General features: G+C 49.5%; 1 protein-coding gene across 3 annotated transcripts in view; it reads right to left on the bottom strand.

Annotated features, from left to right (window-relative positions):
• Positions 1-130: 130 nt before the first annotated feature.
• Positions 131-15,070, bottom strand: part of SYNRG (synergin gamma) — a 36,032-nt gene continuing 21,092 nt past the window's right edge. For 2 of the 3 annotated variants that reach the window (XM_084219000.1, XM_084219002.1), the window contains 8 exons: positions 10,146-10,733; positions 9,640-9,803; positions 8,889-8,942; positions 8,119-8,215; positions 7,696-7,844; positions 5,035-5,145; positions 4,459-4,494; positions 131-3,531 (listed from right to left, as the gene is read on the bottom strand). In XM_084219000.1, coding sequence (XP_084075126.1) covers positions 3,400-3,531; positions 4,459-4,494; positions 5,035-5,145; positions 7,696-7,844; positions 8,119-8,215; positions 8,889-8,942; positions 9,640-9,803; positions 10,146-10,733 — 1,331 coding nt within the window. In that variant the 3' untranslated portion in view covers positions 131-3,399. The remainder of the gene's footprint in view (positions 3,532-4,458; positions 4,495-5,034; positions 5,146-7,695; positions 7,845-8,118; positions 8,216-8,888; positions 8,943-9,639; positions 9,804-10,145; positions 10,734-15,070) is intronic. The other variant, XM_084219001.1, reaches the window with a different exon arrangement.

The raw sequence follows: 15,070 nt of genomic DNA, 5'->3' as shown, positions 1-15,070 counted from the left end.
CACCTTCCCCATCCCAGCCACAGAGCAGGTTTCACTTACATTATGATATAAATATTTCAGCTTCCCAGGCTAGTCAGATATGAAACGAGCTTTTTATTGAACACCAGGTTTGAATCTCAACACAGGATTTATAAATCATTGCAGGAATTAAGGGAGTAAACAAGGTACTAAAGTCAATTAATAACACTTATTCTCACTGGATTTAAAATATCAGCAGCAACTCCAGCACGGCACAAACCCAAACAGCTCCAACTAATAATCACAAAACCACTTCTGGAAGAAAAATAACATTTGCCCAGAGGGCAGGAGAAGAATCACAATAGAAAGAGAAGTTTTCTGATTGCTCTCCTCCATAAAATTATGACATTCCGATTTTAACACTGAGAACTGGAATTAAATACCGGTGCAGAATTAAAAGTAAATCCAAAGCAGCAGTTTGTACAATAGCAGCTTTTATTGGAAAGGCAGGTTTTGTTTCAAGTTTATGATTCCCAGGGCAGCTGCCAGGACTCAGAGCAGTCCAGGGGTGTCCAGGAGCTCCTGCTCAGCCTGGGGCTGAACCTCAGCCTCACCCCAGTGCAGGGAATGCAGGGCAGGAGCTGCTGCCAGGCAGGAAAAGCCTTGGAATGAACGGTGAGTGCAGGAGGTGACAGTGCCGGGGCACAGGTGACATCCCGGGGGCTGCAGGGACTCACAGCCAGAGCCCAGGAGGGAGGGGCAGGGGAGAGGCTGGAGCAGCCCCCAGGGCAGGGGAGCACCAGGAACACAACTGGGGCTGAGCCATAAATACATAAAATAACCGAGCAAGTCATTCCTCAGAACGGCAAATGTACACCAAGAGACAGAAACCCCACTTTCCACAGGTCACACCAAGGCAGCCCCTTTTCTCTACCTAAAAAAACAAAGAAAACCTCATTTCTCTTCTCCAGTGAGAGAATCCATGCAGGAAAAGGAGTTACAGGTCTGAAATCGGGCACAAGCAGAGGGAAGGCAGCGTGTCCTGCAGCAGAGGCAGCGGGGGAAGGTGGGCTGTGACAATCCTGTCACCTTGGATACAGCTTGGAAGGACACTGGGCTTTGGCTGGCAACAACATCCGAGGATGCTGAATGCTCCAGTGAGTCACTGGGATGGCTGGGATCTGCAGCTGATCCTTCCTGTGCCTGGTCCAGGGCATCTCCAGGCACAGCTCCCCTGTGTGCCCCTGGCTGAAGCTGCATCCCTGCCCCACAAGGACAGGGATGGTGCCTGCTCCTCTCCTGCTGTGGGAGCAGCAGTGTCACCCTCCAGTGAGCTCTGCTGCAGCTGGAATTGTAAATGTCCATCCCTTTTTTTATGGGCCAAAGGACACGTTGGCTGCAGCTCAGAGAGGGGCTGACCTGGTAGCAGGTACAGAAAAACCAGCATGGAAATGCTCCTGTGACAATGCAGCTTTGAATTTCACACCATGGCCTCTTTTTGGGGCATTTTCTTTCAATTAAGGGGGAAAAAAAAAATTCCTCTCTAGAAAGTGTTGGGGAGCTGTGGTGGCTGACAGTAAAACCCCTTTTCCCAGCACAGCACCAGCCTCTCCCCGTGGCTCCCTGTCCCCAGACTCCCGAGGGAACACTGCTGAGGGGCACAGCACCTCACTGTGCTGGAAAACAAGGGCTGGGCCACAAGCTGTGCTGCTGGAGCTCCTTCCCACCTAATAAATGACAGGGAGAGAAGCAAGGAGTTGTTTCCCTGCTTTTTTGGTAATTGCTGGGCAGGATGTGGGAAGCAGAGCACGGGAAATCTGCCTCTGGATCAGCTGGAGCTGCAGGCTTTATTTCATGAATGAGCTAATTTGAGGCAGCAAGGAGATTTATTGTAATTGGTGTAAGGAAGGAGCCAGACACCTCTGAGCCAAGATTCTTTCATTTGGGCTAATTAATAGTTTCGTATAACTAAGCCTGTTTGTTTTTTAAATACAAAGCATCGTTTTCCTCATTGTAATTTCTGTTTCAGCAAATAACCACAGGTCAGTGTCAGGTACTTGTAATGGGGGCAGGATTAACTTGGAGAAGCTGGAGGAAAGGAACAGATGTGAGAGACTAAGCCAAAGAATTAAGGAGAAGGGTGTACCCTATGGATTTACACCTCACTTCATTCCCTGCAGCCCTAGACAGGGTCGAGGGATGTCTCTGAGGCTCCCCCAGGTTTAAAATCCTGTAACCAGCACTCCATTGCCTGCACTGTCCTCTGGATGCTGGATCTGAAGGAGGAACCAGGTACTTTAGATGCACAGGTAACATGTAGTGAGAGTCTGTGACACAAACCTGCCCAGAGAGGCACCTACAAAAGCCACAAAGCCTCAGGGACACAATGCCTGCTTCAAACCCAGCTTGCTGAGACCACCAAATCCCAGGGTTAATTCCCTTTGGCTGCTCAATCCCATTCCCTGCTGCAGGAGCCAGGGGCCACCCTGTGCTGCCAGCTCTGAGTCACAGGAACACGTTGCTACAGGTAGCAGCAGCCTGCAGGATCACACACACATCCCATCCCATCCCATCAGGAACAGCATCTCCACAGCCAAAAAAGGGAAAGAATCTCACAGCAGCAGATGTGCTGCATCAGCAGAGTCCAGCTTTCAGCAGTGCTGCAGCCACACAGCTCCCAAAAGGTCAGGAGAGACAAAACCCTGCCTGGAGCTCAGGACAAATCCAGGGAAGTTTATCTGTATTTACAACAAAGACTGGGAGTTTTGAACTCCAGCTGCCTGCACTACAGAATCCACACAGCACAGGGAAAATTACAGCAGTTTTCCAGTCCTCACCTTCCAGCACTAACCAGTTCTGCATCCAGCACAACTTCCAGCACAGAGCAGTGGAAGCACAAACACCCAGCAGCTTCTCCTCCTGAGTCAATAATTCATTCTGCCTGGATGCTGCTGTGACTCATGTGCTGTGATATCACAGCAGCAAATACTTAAAGAACATCAAGGTCTGCGTCCCAAAAACGTTAAGGAAAAGATTTGCTTGCAAATACAGACTTCAAGTATTTAAGTGGTTGTTTCTATGCAAATCAGCCCAGCACTCCAGGTTCTCAGGGAAGCTCCATGCTGGCCTCTCCCATGCACAGGTTTATGCACGTGGCTCCCAGGCTGCCTTTGCACAGGATAACGTTTCCATCTTCAGAAAGACTGAAATGCCACTCTTTTTTTTGTCATACTATATATTATCCAGCTATTCCTGAACCCTTGGCCATTACAAGTGAATTCTTCCTCATCTGTAACAGTGGCTTTCTTTAATCCGTTGATTTTTGGACCAAAAAACAAGCCCAGAGGTCTCAAAGCCTGGCCCCAGCTGCAGCCTCCAGCAGAGCAGTTACCCCAGGTCCTGCAGGGTGAGACCAAGGCTCCACCTGCAGTGCAGCTGCTCTCAGAGCAGGTCTGGCAGGATGAGACCTGGGGGTTTGGGCTCCACGCAGTTGATCCAGAAGTTGGCACAGCTGGCGTGGTACTGGTGCCCTCCATATGCCAGCTTGAAGTTATCTGTCTCTGAATTGAAGGCCTGCAAGAAGAATTGAAACGAGTGTGACAGTCTGATCCCCTCCAGGTCTAAACCCAGAGTGGGAAACAGCCCAGGACTCTCCCCTGAGCACTGCACCCCATCAAGCCATTTGATTTCAGTTGCAGGAGGACAAAACCTTCAGCCATCACACCTGAGCCAAGCTGCACCTGCAGGAGGGAGCCCTGGCCTGAGCCCTGGAGCTAACTCACCTTGTTCCCTGCAGCTTCTGCTTCTGCTCCCCCTCCCTACCAAAGGGAAGCTTGTCCTGCTTGCCAGCAGACAGCTCCAGCTCCTGCATTTATTTCCCTGGCTCCAGCCTGGCTGTGGGTTAGGCAGGTGCAATTCTTGCTATTAGTGTTATTTCAGGTTGAATTTCATCTGCTTCCTCCTGTTAATTGAAGCTGCTTTACAACAGGAGCCTCTGAGAGTGTGAAGCCATGAACAGGCTGAAACCACCTCGCTGTTTGTTGCTAGGAGATATTTTCCAATGCCTCACAGCTCCCTATTTGAAAAAAAATATCCCAGCCCTGCTCTCCACACCCTGGATTTCCTGCAGAGATTTCTAAAAATGCCACTGCCTGCTAGACAAAGCCAAAAGTCAATATTTCTAGCACAAAGCCCCTGAAATCCCCCCTCTCTTGCTACAGACACCCAGGCAGCACAAATTCAGGAAGTCAGGGATTTTCTAGCACAACAGGAGGAGCACAAGCCCAAGAGCTGGGCACAAGGCACAGGCATGCAGACACACAGGGGAGGCTCTGGAGCATGTTAGTCGATCAGATCAAGAGTTACCGGCCACAAAACACGACTGGAGAAGAGGATTAATGATTGGGACAATTGAAATGACAGCTGAGAGCCCAGCAGCAGCTCAGCCTTCCACACTCAAGAAGAATGAGTCTAGAAAGAATGTTTTTTACAGGTTCATACTTTTTTGGGAAGTTCTTCCACAGGTTTCTCTTCTTTCTGAAATAACGTTGAAACCAAAAAGAGTCAGGAAAAGTGCCTCTAGGTTTAGCTGGTTGGCACAGCTCTGCACATGTCCTGGGAGGCCCTCCCAGCTCTGCTCATGGCAACAGTCCCCTCTGGTGAGCCATTTCATGAAGAAAAGTCATGAAAAGGTTTTTATTTGTTAAAAAAAAGTATGTATTTTTAAGTCTTAGTATGCCAGTTTCTTGCCCCTTGCAAACAATTAAACTCAACCCTTTCTCCACAGCTGTCTCACACCAAAGCCCAAGGAGCTCTGGACATTCCATTACAGGATTTTATTGAGACCCATCCACAGGTCAGAGTTTGCAAATCATAACCAGGATCATTTTTCCAGTGCAGCCATCACTGGAAGTGTCCAGGGCAGGCTGGACAGCCCGGGGCAGTGGAGGTGTCCCATGGCCCAGGGGGTGGCACTGGCTGGGCTTTGAGGTCCCTTCCAGCCCAAGCCAGGCTGGGGTGCTACAGATGGAGGCCCAGGCTGTAAATTCAGAGGGAGCCCCAGCAGCACACACTCACCTTGCTCCTGGAATCCACGTTCAGGAGGCACACTCCACAGGCCAGGTCCTGGGCGTTCTTGATGCCGGGGCGCAGCATACAGGAGGAGAAATCCAGGGAGTTTTCATCTGGCTGAGAGAGCACACAGGAACTCTGAGGCATTTGCAGTGCCTGAGGAGGTTTCAGACATCACAACAGCAATGAGGGAGCACCAGAGGCAGCGTGCCACGTGGCAGGGCAGGGTGGGAGCCACCAGAGCTGTCAGCACGGATCTGCCATCTCCAGCAGCACCAATTTGTAACACTCAGAGTCTTCAAAAAGGCCTCAACCACAAAGGGAGGAATTCTTGAGCTGCACATTCCCCCATCCAAAGGGGAAGGCAAACAGAGGATCTGCAGGTGTTTGTGCAGCTGTGGGGAGGGAGCTCTCCCAGCCAGCCCTGGTTCACTGTCCTGCACTCCCTGGTATTCCCTCAGCAAAAAAGGGCACCTGGCTTTCTCTTTTGGGGTTTTTTTGAACCTACAATATGGCAGAGCAGTACAAAATGGGATATTAAGGTTAACCAAACCATGGAATTCAGGCCACCAGCCACACACATGCTCAGGTTAAAGACAGGCAAAGGGTGGGAGAATAAACCTGTGAATAAGAAATTAATGTGGTCACTTTTGCAGTACTTATCCTCACATTTAAGCCACAGGATAAATGATCAATTAAAACACTGCAGAAAGATGATGTAAAACTGTTCAAATCTTGCATTGAAGATAGTAATGCAAATAAAAGCAACAACTAGAAATGCAAGGAGCTTAAAAAATGGTGTGATGCCAGGCCATGTCTTAACCCACACTGTGGGTGTGCTGCTCACACTGCCCTGCTGAATGGCTGGAGAGGAACTGGAATCCTGAAAAAAAACACCCTTTAATCTCTGAGTAGATCAATCAAATTAATAAAGGCACTCTAATATTTGTTTATCAAATGCATGAATGAAGCAAATGAGAAGGTCATCCTGCAATTTGCTGTGAAAAACCACAAGGCTGAGCATAAAATTACCTTGTAACAAAATCCTTTAAAAGATAAAATTAACCTTTCCAAGAGCATGCCTGGGAGCTGGAATCCTTCTCTGCAGTTAATTGGCACTTCTGCATCACCCAGCACCCTGTCACAGCAGAGGTGTGGGTTCCACCCTCCCAGTGAAGCCCCTGGGGAGGAGAGGCAGGACCAGAGGGGATTTGGGAATTAAGGAGCCCCTGGTTTGTGCCAGGCTCAGCTGGACTCTGGGTGCAGGTGAGAAGTCACTGCTGGCAGCTCCTGCTGTGCTTCAGCCTCAGCTGCAGCCACCAGCCAGGAGCTGCTGTGGCTCAGGGAACACAGGGCCAGGCTCTGGACTTCCAGTAATCCCTGTGATCTTCCAAGGAAAAGCACTTTAGCACCTGTTTAAATGAGGAAAGGATGCTGGTAGCTCTTGGGGTTGTTCTATCAGCAATGCCAGAGCTCCAACAGGTGAATCCAGGTCTAGCAACTCCCTCTGCCAGGCAGGAAAATGCTGAGGAAATGGAGTTCCTGGGATGGCAGGCTCAGTGCATCACCAGAATACCTGGGGAGGTTTGAAATGTGCACAAGGTGTGTGAAAAGGGACTGCTCATTTATAACCCCTGCCTTGCAGGGAGTGACAGGCAGCTGGAGATGGGCATTTCCAGCAGAAACCAAGAATTCCAAGCCTTACTTATAAATGGGTGTTTATTGGGAAGGAGAAGCCTTTTGTGGCCACAGCTGCAGAGCAGGGAGGAAGCCACAAATGAAAAAGCTGAGAGCAAAGCTCCCCATGGTAATGATGTGCTCAGTGATGCTCAGTGGGGTGTGCTGACCCTGAAGGCTCCTTGGATAGGCACTGAGTCAGAGGGATCCACTCTATCACTCAACACCAAGCACACAAAAAGGGGAGACTCCCTAAAATGATGAGTTTTCCCATGGTCAAAGGTTTTCCATGGTTAAAGAAGTGATTTTGCACATTGTATCTCCTGCAACACAAACCCCACAAGGCATTTAATGGCAGGGTTATTTCCCTGCCTTCTCTTTGTGTCTGTCTGTGCCCTCTCTATCCCAGCTCCTCTGCAGACCCTTCCCATGGGATGCTCCTGCTCCAAAGGGCTCCCCTCAGACCATCCCTGCCTGTCCCCCCCACCCAGCAATGCCCAAAGCTCTCCAGATTCTACCAGCCTCTCTGGAGCTTTTCCTGGCAGTGCAGAGCAGGAAAAGCTGAAGCAAAACAAACTCAGCATTTCCAAATGCAGAGAGAAGGGAAAACAGTTTCATTGCTCCTGTGTTGCTCCACTGTGTGCTATGGAATTGTGAGCATTAAAGCCAATTGCAGGCACATTAAAAACAAGAAATGTCCATGTCATTCTGGCTTTGTAAAATGGCCTGCTTGGATTTTATTAAATTTGCCTTACTGGAGACGTCCACAGACACCCAGGGTAGCACTTAAATCATGGAGGTACCAAGTAGGACAGCATCATGTTTGTGCATAAATAACAGTTTCCTTAGAGGGTTTTAAACTGGCTTTCACAAATCAGTTCATTTCCATTTTCCAAGACAAGAAACACAAACTCAGCACGCCCTGCACAGCCTCTTTAAATGACATTATGACATTTGTTTCAGCAACCAGGCAGCTGATTTGGGTCTTACCGTGAGAGCAGCCAGGGACATGAAGCTGATCAGGTTGTTCCACACTTTATCAATATCCTTCAGCAGCTGCTGCAGCTTCTCACTGCAAACTGCAGTTGCTTTGATGCCCAGCTCCACCCTCTTTGTCACTCTGTAGACCTCAACAACCCCTGTGGATGTAAAAGAGGGGAGGATTGCACAGCATGCCCTGGAGCCCCAGCCCTGAACTCAGGAATGGCAAAGCCAGAGTGGCACAGGAGGGGTGGCCCTGGAGGGTCAGCTCAAAGCTGGAGCTCACATTTGTTTGGCAGAGGAGTTCTTCACTATTCAGATGCAGGCAAAGATTAGGATTTAAAATAATGCCATGTGGGGAAGAGTGACTCCATCTCCCTGTTTTTTAGGGAAGGACTTTCAGTGTAAAGCACGTGGAAAATGAAAACATACCCTGTAAATATTCCATGCCTTGGGCAGACTGGATAACTTCAGTGCAAACAGATGAACTGCTGATTCCATTTAAGGTGTCATTGGCTTTCTTTATGACCTGGTGGGAACGAATTCCATAAAATGATGGGGTTTCTATCTTTAAATAATCATTACAAACTAGATTACCCCCAGCAGAAGCTGTTCTTCAGAAAAGGAGGCAAATTAAACAAGAAATGATTGCCACACTCCATCACATGTTTTATACACTCCTGCTTAAGTAGATCAGGGGAAAGTGTGAACATTTAAAACCTTAATGTATTCCCCCAATAGCTTCATTACCAAAATAAGAGTTTAAAGAGCATGCATGCCTTGCTGTCTAATTTAATAAGAGCATTCACAGTTTGGGCTCTCTGATACTCAAATGCAAAGCAGAAATGTTCAGGAGCAGTGATCTGGCTGTGAAATACCTGCCAGCAGCACCTGGATGGTCCCTGGGCACAGCACACCCACAGCTCTGTCCCTCAGGGATTCCTGAGGAGCCAGGCACTGGTACCAGTGGCACCCAAACAGGGGAGCACCCCCTAACCAGAGAGCTGGAATGTTCAGGGAAAAGCCAAACTGATCCCCAGCCACAGGGAGATTAGTGTGGGGTGTTCAGCTGAGGAGGTGGCAGCCTTTGGTTTATAAACTGCAATTCCCAGGGCTGATTCCCACACTTCCTCAAACCCTGAGTGAGGCAGGTCCTGAGGGAGGAGGGAAGGACCTGGAGGAGGAGGAGGAGCCACACTCACCTGCAGGGCACTCTCCAGGCACCTCTGCCACTCGTAGGCATACCTCTCACTCTCCTAGAGCAAAGACAAGGACAGGCTCAGTCTTGCCCCTACACACATTTCTCTCCCTCTCTCCTACACAACAGACACACAGCAGACAGGTATTTCAAAAGACTGTTTGCAGATCAGCTGTGTGAACTTTTAAGAGATCTGTTCCTAATTTCTCCCCGTTCTTTCAAGGTTCTCTATGCACCTGAACTCTAAAATTTGATTTCTGGGAGTGGGAATGAGTTTCAAAAGGAGAATGTATAGGGGTGGGTAAAAGGTTTCATTGCACACAGCTTCTCCCGAGACATTTGTTCCAGTCTGCTGTTCTAGCAATGGGGATTAGCAGAATTTAATCTGAGTCCTTTTCCCATCTCTTCTCAGGATGAGCAAGAGAAATAACTACCACACAGCCAGAAAGCCATGCCATTTCCCAAAGCACACGGGCTCTGCCAAAGCTGGGATTAGATTTAAACTGTAACTAATTTCCAGTCCTAAGCTTAGGCTGCAAGGTCAAGTGATTCTGTGTTTCAGGCAACATTCTGTGTTCTCCCACCTCCCTTTAAAGAGGAGAGAGAAGAAATCCCAGGCTGCACTCACAACATCCAACTGCACCCGACACATCTCGGGCACACCCACCCTCACACAGCAAACCCCAGAAGGGGGGACAGGGACAGAAGCCCCTGGTGTCAGTGCCAGCCCAGGTGTGTCCCAGGGAGCTCCTCACCTCCACCTCCCCAGTGAGGTCCTTGTACTTGTCCCTGATCACGGGCAGGGCTGGCTTCTCGCTCAGCGTGTTCGAGCGGTCCCGGAACGGCTGCTCCAGGGCTGCCAGCGGTGAGGAGCGACTGATTTCTCTGTCCCCCAGGCTCAGGCTCCTCTTGTGAGACCCTAAAACGTCGGGTTATAAACAGTTATTCCTGCGCTCTAAAGACCCAGGCTATTTAAAATGAATGAAGTGGCAGCAAGGGCTGTCCCGCTCCTGCAGAAGAACAAATATTTCTCTTTACTCAGTGACTGCTGCTGATCTCCCCAAGTCCCTCAATTCTTACAGGTTTTTGGCACAACAAATATTTCCCTTGTAGAAAACGACCTGCTCCAAATGCCACGGAAATCAATGAGAAGATTCAGGTCGTTTCCAGCAGCCTTTGGAACAATCCCCATTAGCTAATTTATAATTCAATTAGGAAAATCAGCCTTTGATTGAGGTTCCTCCACCACGGGCAGGCTTACCTTGCACAGACAGGTCAAAGGTGGCCAGCTCACTCTTGATCATCTCCTCACTGGATTTCACCTTGCCTTGGGACGTTGCCACCAAGAAGTCGAACTTGCTGATTTTTGGTTTTTCGCTTTGGAACTCTCCGAAGTCATCCGTGGCCTCTCTCCGCAGCTCCGAGGAGGCTCCAGAGAGGAAATCGGTGCCCAGGGCCGTGTCAGCTGCAGCTGCATCCTGAGCCTCCAAGGGAAGCCTGGCAAAATCCCCGAAGTCCCCGAGGTCGTCGTCGCCGGAGAGCGGCCCCGAGTCCTTAAAGTTGGCGAAGGCCGCGAAGGAAACGTCCTGCAGAGCATCCTCGCTGGAGAAGGTGGTCACTTTGGAAACTGTTGTCATGGTGATGTTTTCTGAGCTGCCAAAGAAGGTCTCCTTCTTCTGGAGGACAGCGGTGGCGGCGGAGGAGCCGCTGCCCGGGGGCTGGGCGGAGCAGGGGAGCCGCCTGCCCTGCTGGTCCCGGTCGGAGCCGGAGCAGTCGGAGCTCGCCAGGCTGCTGAGCGCAGAGCTGCTGGGACAGCTTCCAAACGGGCCACCCTTAAAGTCATCCACATCTGAAACAAAGCCCCACAATTAGGAGCTGAAGTTCAAACCCTGAACTCTCCAGGCCGCCCAAGAAGGACCTGCTGGGAGCCTGGAGGAGCTGCAAGGACAAGCACTGAACTCGCTGAGGCTCGGAGCGTGCACAAGAACAACCTGGAAAATACCTGAGCATTTCACACCAACATTTCTCTGTTCAATGAATCTAAGCCTTGACCTTTGAATGCTGCCTTACATTTTAAGCTGAAAGTCACCATACCACTATGGTAGTGAAGAAACACTAAAAAAAATTTAGTTTCTGGCCAGTCCAGGCTGCACAGATCACCAGTTGAGTTTTCTGGCTGCAGAATCTACAATCAAAATATAAATGTTACAACTCAAACACCTTTAATGCGTTATTTCATCTTATCAAATCCAACCACACAGAAGACTGGGCTGACTTTTCCATTCCTCTGATAAAGTATTAATATACTTTAATTTTATATTCATGCTTTGATACAAATAACATGTAAAAATGTGCTGCAAGGATCTAAAAAAGCCTAGAAATCCTGTTTGAGCTTATCAGGGCTCCTGCAGTGCTGCACGGCCGACTTGTCAAACTTCCAGGTGCCAGCACTGACAGTGATATTGCAGAGATCATGTTTTAACTGAATAAATAGTTTGTAAAAGCTAAGTCTAGAGAAAATCCAATTATTTTGCAGAAACCTCCAAACATTTGTACCCACCTGGTGATTGCATGGCCCAATGGGTTCTTCTCCCTGCCAGGGGCAGCTGTGAGATCAGAGGGGGCTCTGGCTGCTCCCACCCACTGAACTTTCATCTCCAGACTGACACTGATCCCCAAAGGCTCAGGGAGCCAGAGCTGGGCACTCTGCATTACAGCATCAGCCCCCTCCCCAGCAAACCAGCCCTCCTACCCTATTTTTGGCACTCGTTTTCCAGCAGGAACTGTCAGTTTGGATTGCTCAGGGTCTGGTGGCTGCCGGGACAGCAAACCCAGACCACAGAGAGTTTTCCCTGAGCCTCCCTGGGGCTGAGATCCTGGTGCTGAACAGGCTGAACTCCCAGCTGTGCTCTTCCTTCACTCCAGCCACCAGCCCGAGCATGAAACCATTCTAACAAACCATTTCTGCCTTGGTTTACTCATCTCCCTGGAGGGGCAGAGCAGGCCAGGCTCCAGGCTGCTTCCCAGGCATGACCCACATCCACGGCTAATGAAAACCTGACCGACACAGGGCACGGTTCAGGGGCACTGCCGGGGCTCAGCGAGGCACAGCGAGCCATCCACCAGCCACCCTGTCCTGCCAGCACCCCAAACCCAGAGCTGAGCCCCCTGCACACCCATCTCCAAGTGCCCCTGGAGCTGTGGCTGTGCAGAGCAGCAGCCTGCAGAGGGTGAACAGAGAGATGGAATCACCTGAGCGAAAGCAGCCCCGAGGGGTCAGTGATTGAAGAAGGGAAATGAAAGCTTTGCATGAAAGAGAGAGCCAGAACCACCTCCAACACGTGAGCCAGCTGGGATCCCCATCCTGGGATCCTGGGATCCTGCAAATACCACCAGCCTCCCTTGACTTTGTGCTGGCTCCAAAGCCCAGCACAGCCTGAGCCTGGCCATGGCTGGGGAGAGAGAGGAGCGCTGATCCCACCCGGGCAGCTGCACACTCACATCCTCCTTTGAGAGCTGCTCACATTCTGAGCTGCAAACACATCCTGAAGGCCCAGGTCAGGGCACTGCTGATCCAGCCCTGGCTCAGGCTCAGGCAGGATCAGCAGCAGGATCCAGGGGGAATCCTGAGCTGACCTGCAATCAATAGGGCAGGGGAGGAAGAACAATAGTTTAATTATTCACAAACCAAGAGTCAGGATTCTCTGTCTGTGAATTCAGGCAGACACAAAACCTCTGAAGAGGTGCAAGGGCACAGGTGAAATGTAACGGTTCAATTCTGTACATTTGATTTTTTTTTTGATAATTCCAGAAGGATCGCTCCAGTGAATAAACCTTTTTCTAGGAATGTTACATTACTGGGAAAACACTGCACTCAGAGTCAGTGTTAACAGCTCAAGCAGTCCTAAAACAATTTAGTGAGAAGCATGAAAAATAAGAATGTGGAACCCAAAGTCCAAAGTGCCTGATCATCACCTGAGACCAGGTGCCCCTGCAGGAGCCAGCCAAGGCAAAGCACTGGCTGCAAGGAATGCACAGCAGGATGAAATACAGTTAAAAACACTGTTTCCCAGTTTTATCTAAAGAAAAGCTTCCCACCCTGATTTGAGCCAACTATAATAATTTATTTCAACTACCAAGGATTAAGTTATGGCTGGAGGCAAATTATGAGCTGGAGCCTTCAATGTCAACAGTTTAATCATTTAAGGAAAACCCTTGGCAGCATTAGTGACTATCTGAAGAAAACCGAGAAAGACAACTTGGGGACTTTGGAATAAATTTAGGGATTTCAGCCAGCATAGGAGACTTTCAGGCTTTTGTATTTCAGTGGATATCAGAATCTGATGAATAAACCTAGCTCTGGTGCCACGTTTTGGTTGTTAGGGTGACACAGGTGGCAGCTGTGGAGCTCTGCTCCAGAAGAGCAGCATCAGTGCTGTTACCCTGCACATCCATCCCCTGCAGCCAGAGCAGCATCAGTGCTGTTACCCTGAACATCCATCCCCTGCAGCCAGAGCAGCATCAGTGCTGCTACCCTGAACATCCATCCCCTGCAGCCAGAGCAGCATCAGTGCTGTTACCCTGAACATCCCCTGCAGCCAGAGCAGCATCAGTGGTTACCCTGCACATCTCCTGCAGCCAGGGCAGCATCAGTGCTGTTACCCTGCACATCCATCCCCTGCAGCCAGAGCAGCATCAGTGCTGTTACCCTGAACATCCCCTGCACATCCATCCCCTGCAGCCAGAGCAGCATCAGTGGTTACCCTGCACATCCATCCCCTGCAGCCAGAGCAGCATCAGTGCTGTTACCCTGCACATCCATCCCCTGCAGCCAGAGCAGCAGCCCAGGGCCAGGCTCCAGCTGCTCCCTGCTCCCTCAGGAAGGGACAGGAGGCTGCAGAACACACAGTTTCATGCACTGCTGCTAGCAGGGCCATGCCTGTCAGCAAGCTGAAAAATCCCAAGCCTGTTTCTCAGCTGGGGAAGCCTGGAACAGTTAACAAAAAGGAATTATTGCCATTTGCTTTCTCTAAAGAATGGCCGTAGCTACGGTGGAAACCATCAAGGATGCTGACTGTAAGGTAAATGGAAATGAAGGTAACAGGAGAGAAAAGGCTCCAAACCTTGTGGAATTACAGGATTTGCTAATTATTTTGAAATGAACATGATAAACAACGTTTCACAGCAGAATAAAACCCCAGAGCTGACAGTGGGAGCTCAGTCCCACAGAGGCCCTTGGGAAGGCCATGGCAAACACATCCACACCCACCCTGTCAGAGCCTTCCTGGATAAACCAGGGTGGATAAGCTCTTCTGTGTGCAGAATTAACCCAAATGAGGGCAAGTGAGTCAATCTGCCTGTCCAGTCTGGACAAAAACATCATAAACACAGTCATGAAGGTTCCTCTGCCTCCTCCAGGAATGACTGGCTGAACAAACACAAACTGCACCAGCCCTGCAGAATTAAGTCTCAGCTTAATGTTCAAAGCTTTGGTTTAAAAACCTTTAGGGCTGGGCACAACCCACTGATCTGCAGATCCAAGGAGAGGTGTTATGTTTTTCTCCCTTTTTCTTTTTTCCCTTTTAAAGCCTCTCCAGCTTGGTGTAAAGAAGAAAAGCCACATTCTGCTTCCTGGGCTGGTTTCTGCTCCTGTGGCAAGTCCAAAACCCCACAACATTTTAACTACTCCATATCTCAATTATTTTTAGCTTCTTTCCTTGTCTGCTAATTTGATGCTAATCCCAAGCTGTCAGTGGCTCAGGAGCTGGAGGAATGTGAAGTGACATAATTGCATGCCAAAAATTTGCAGCTGTCATTCATGTTTGAAAGTTTCAATATTTAAAAGGTAGAACTTCCCAAATGGAAAATTTACTTTGGGGTTCTGGTTAACTCACACTGGATTAGGTAAATCAATATCAGAATATTATTGAGTGGGCTTCTACTCTTAAAAGTCTAGACAGCAAGACAGTTTCAGTGCCAACTCACAGAAGCCACCACACATTTCCTCCACTCCATCCCCCTCAGACAGAGATCTTTGGAAAAATATTATTGAGACTGATATGTAAAGATGCAGGAGGTCAAGGGAGTGAGGTCAGAGCGCTGGAAGAGGAGAAGGAAGCTCACCCACACCCTGCTCTGCCAGAGAAAAGCACCCACCACCTTAAGGGGATACTAGAACCTTAAACT

Source organism: Fringilla coelebs (genome assembly GCF_963513975.1).
Source record: "Fringilla coelebs genome assembly, chromosome: 20".
NCBI lineage: Eukaryota > Metazoa > Chordata > Aves > Passeriformes > Fringillidae > Fringilla > Fringilla coelebs.
The sequence above is the reverse complement of the archived record's forward strand: the minus strand, read 5'-3'. Positions and strand labels throughout refer to the sequence as shown.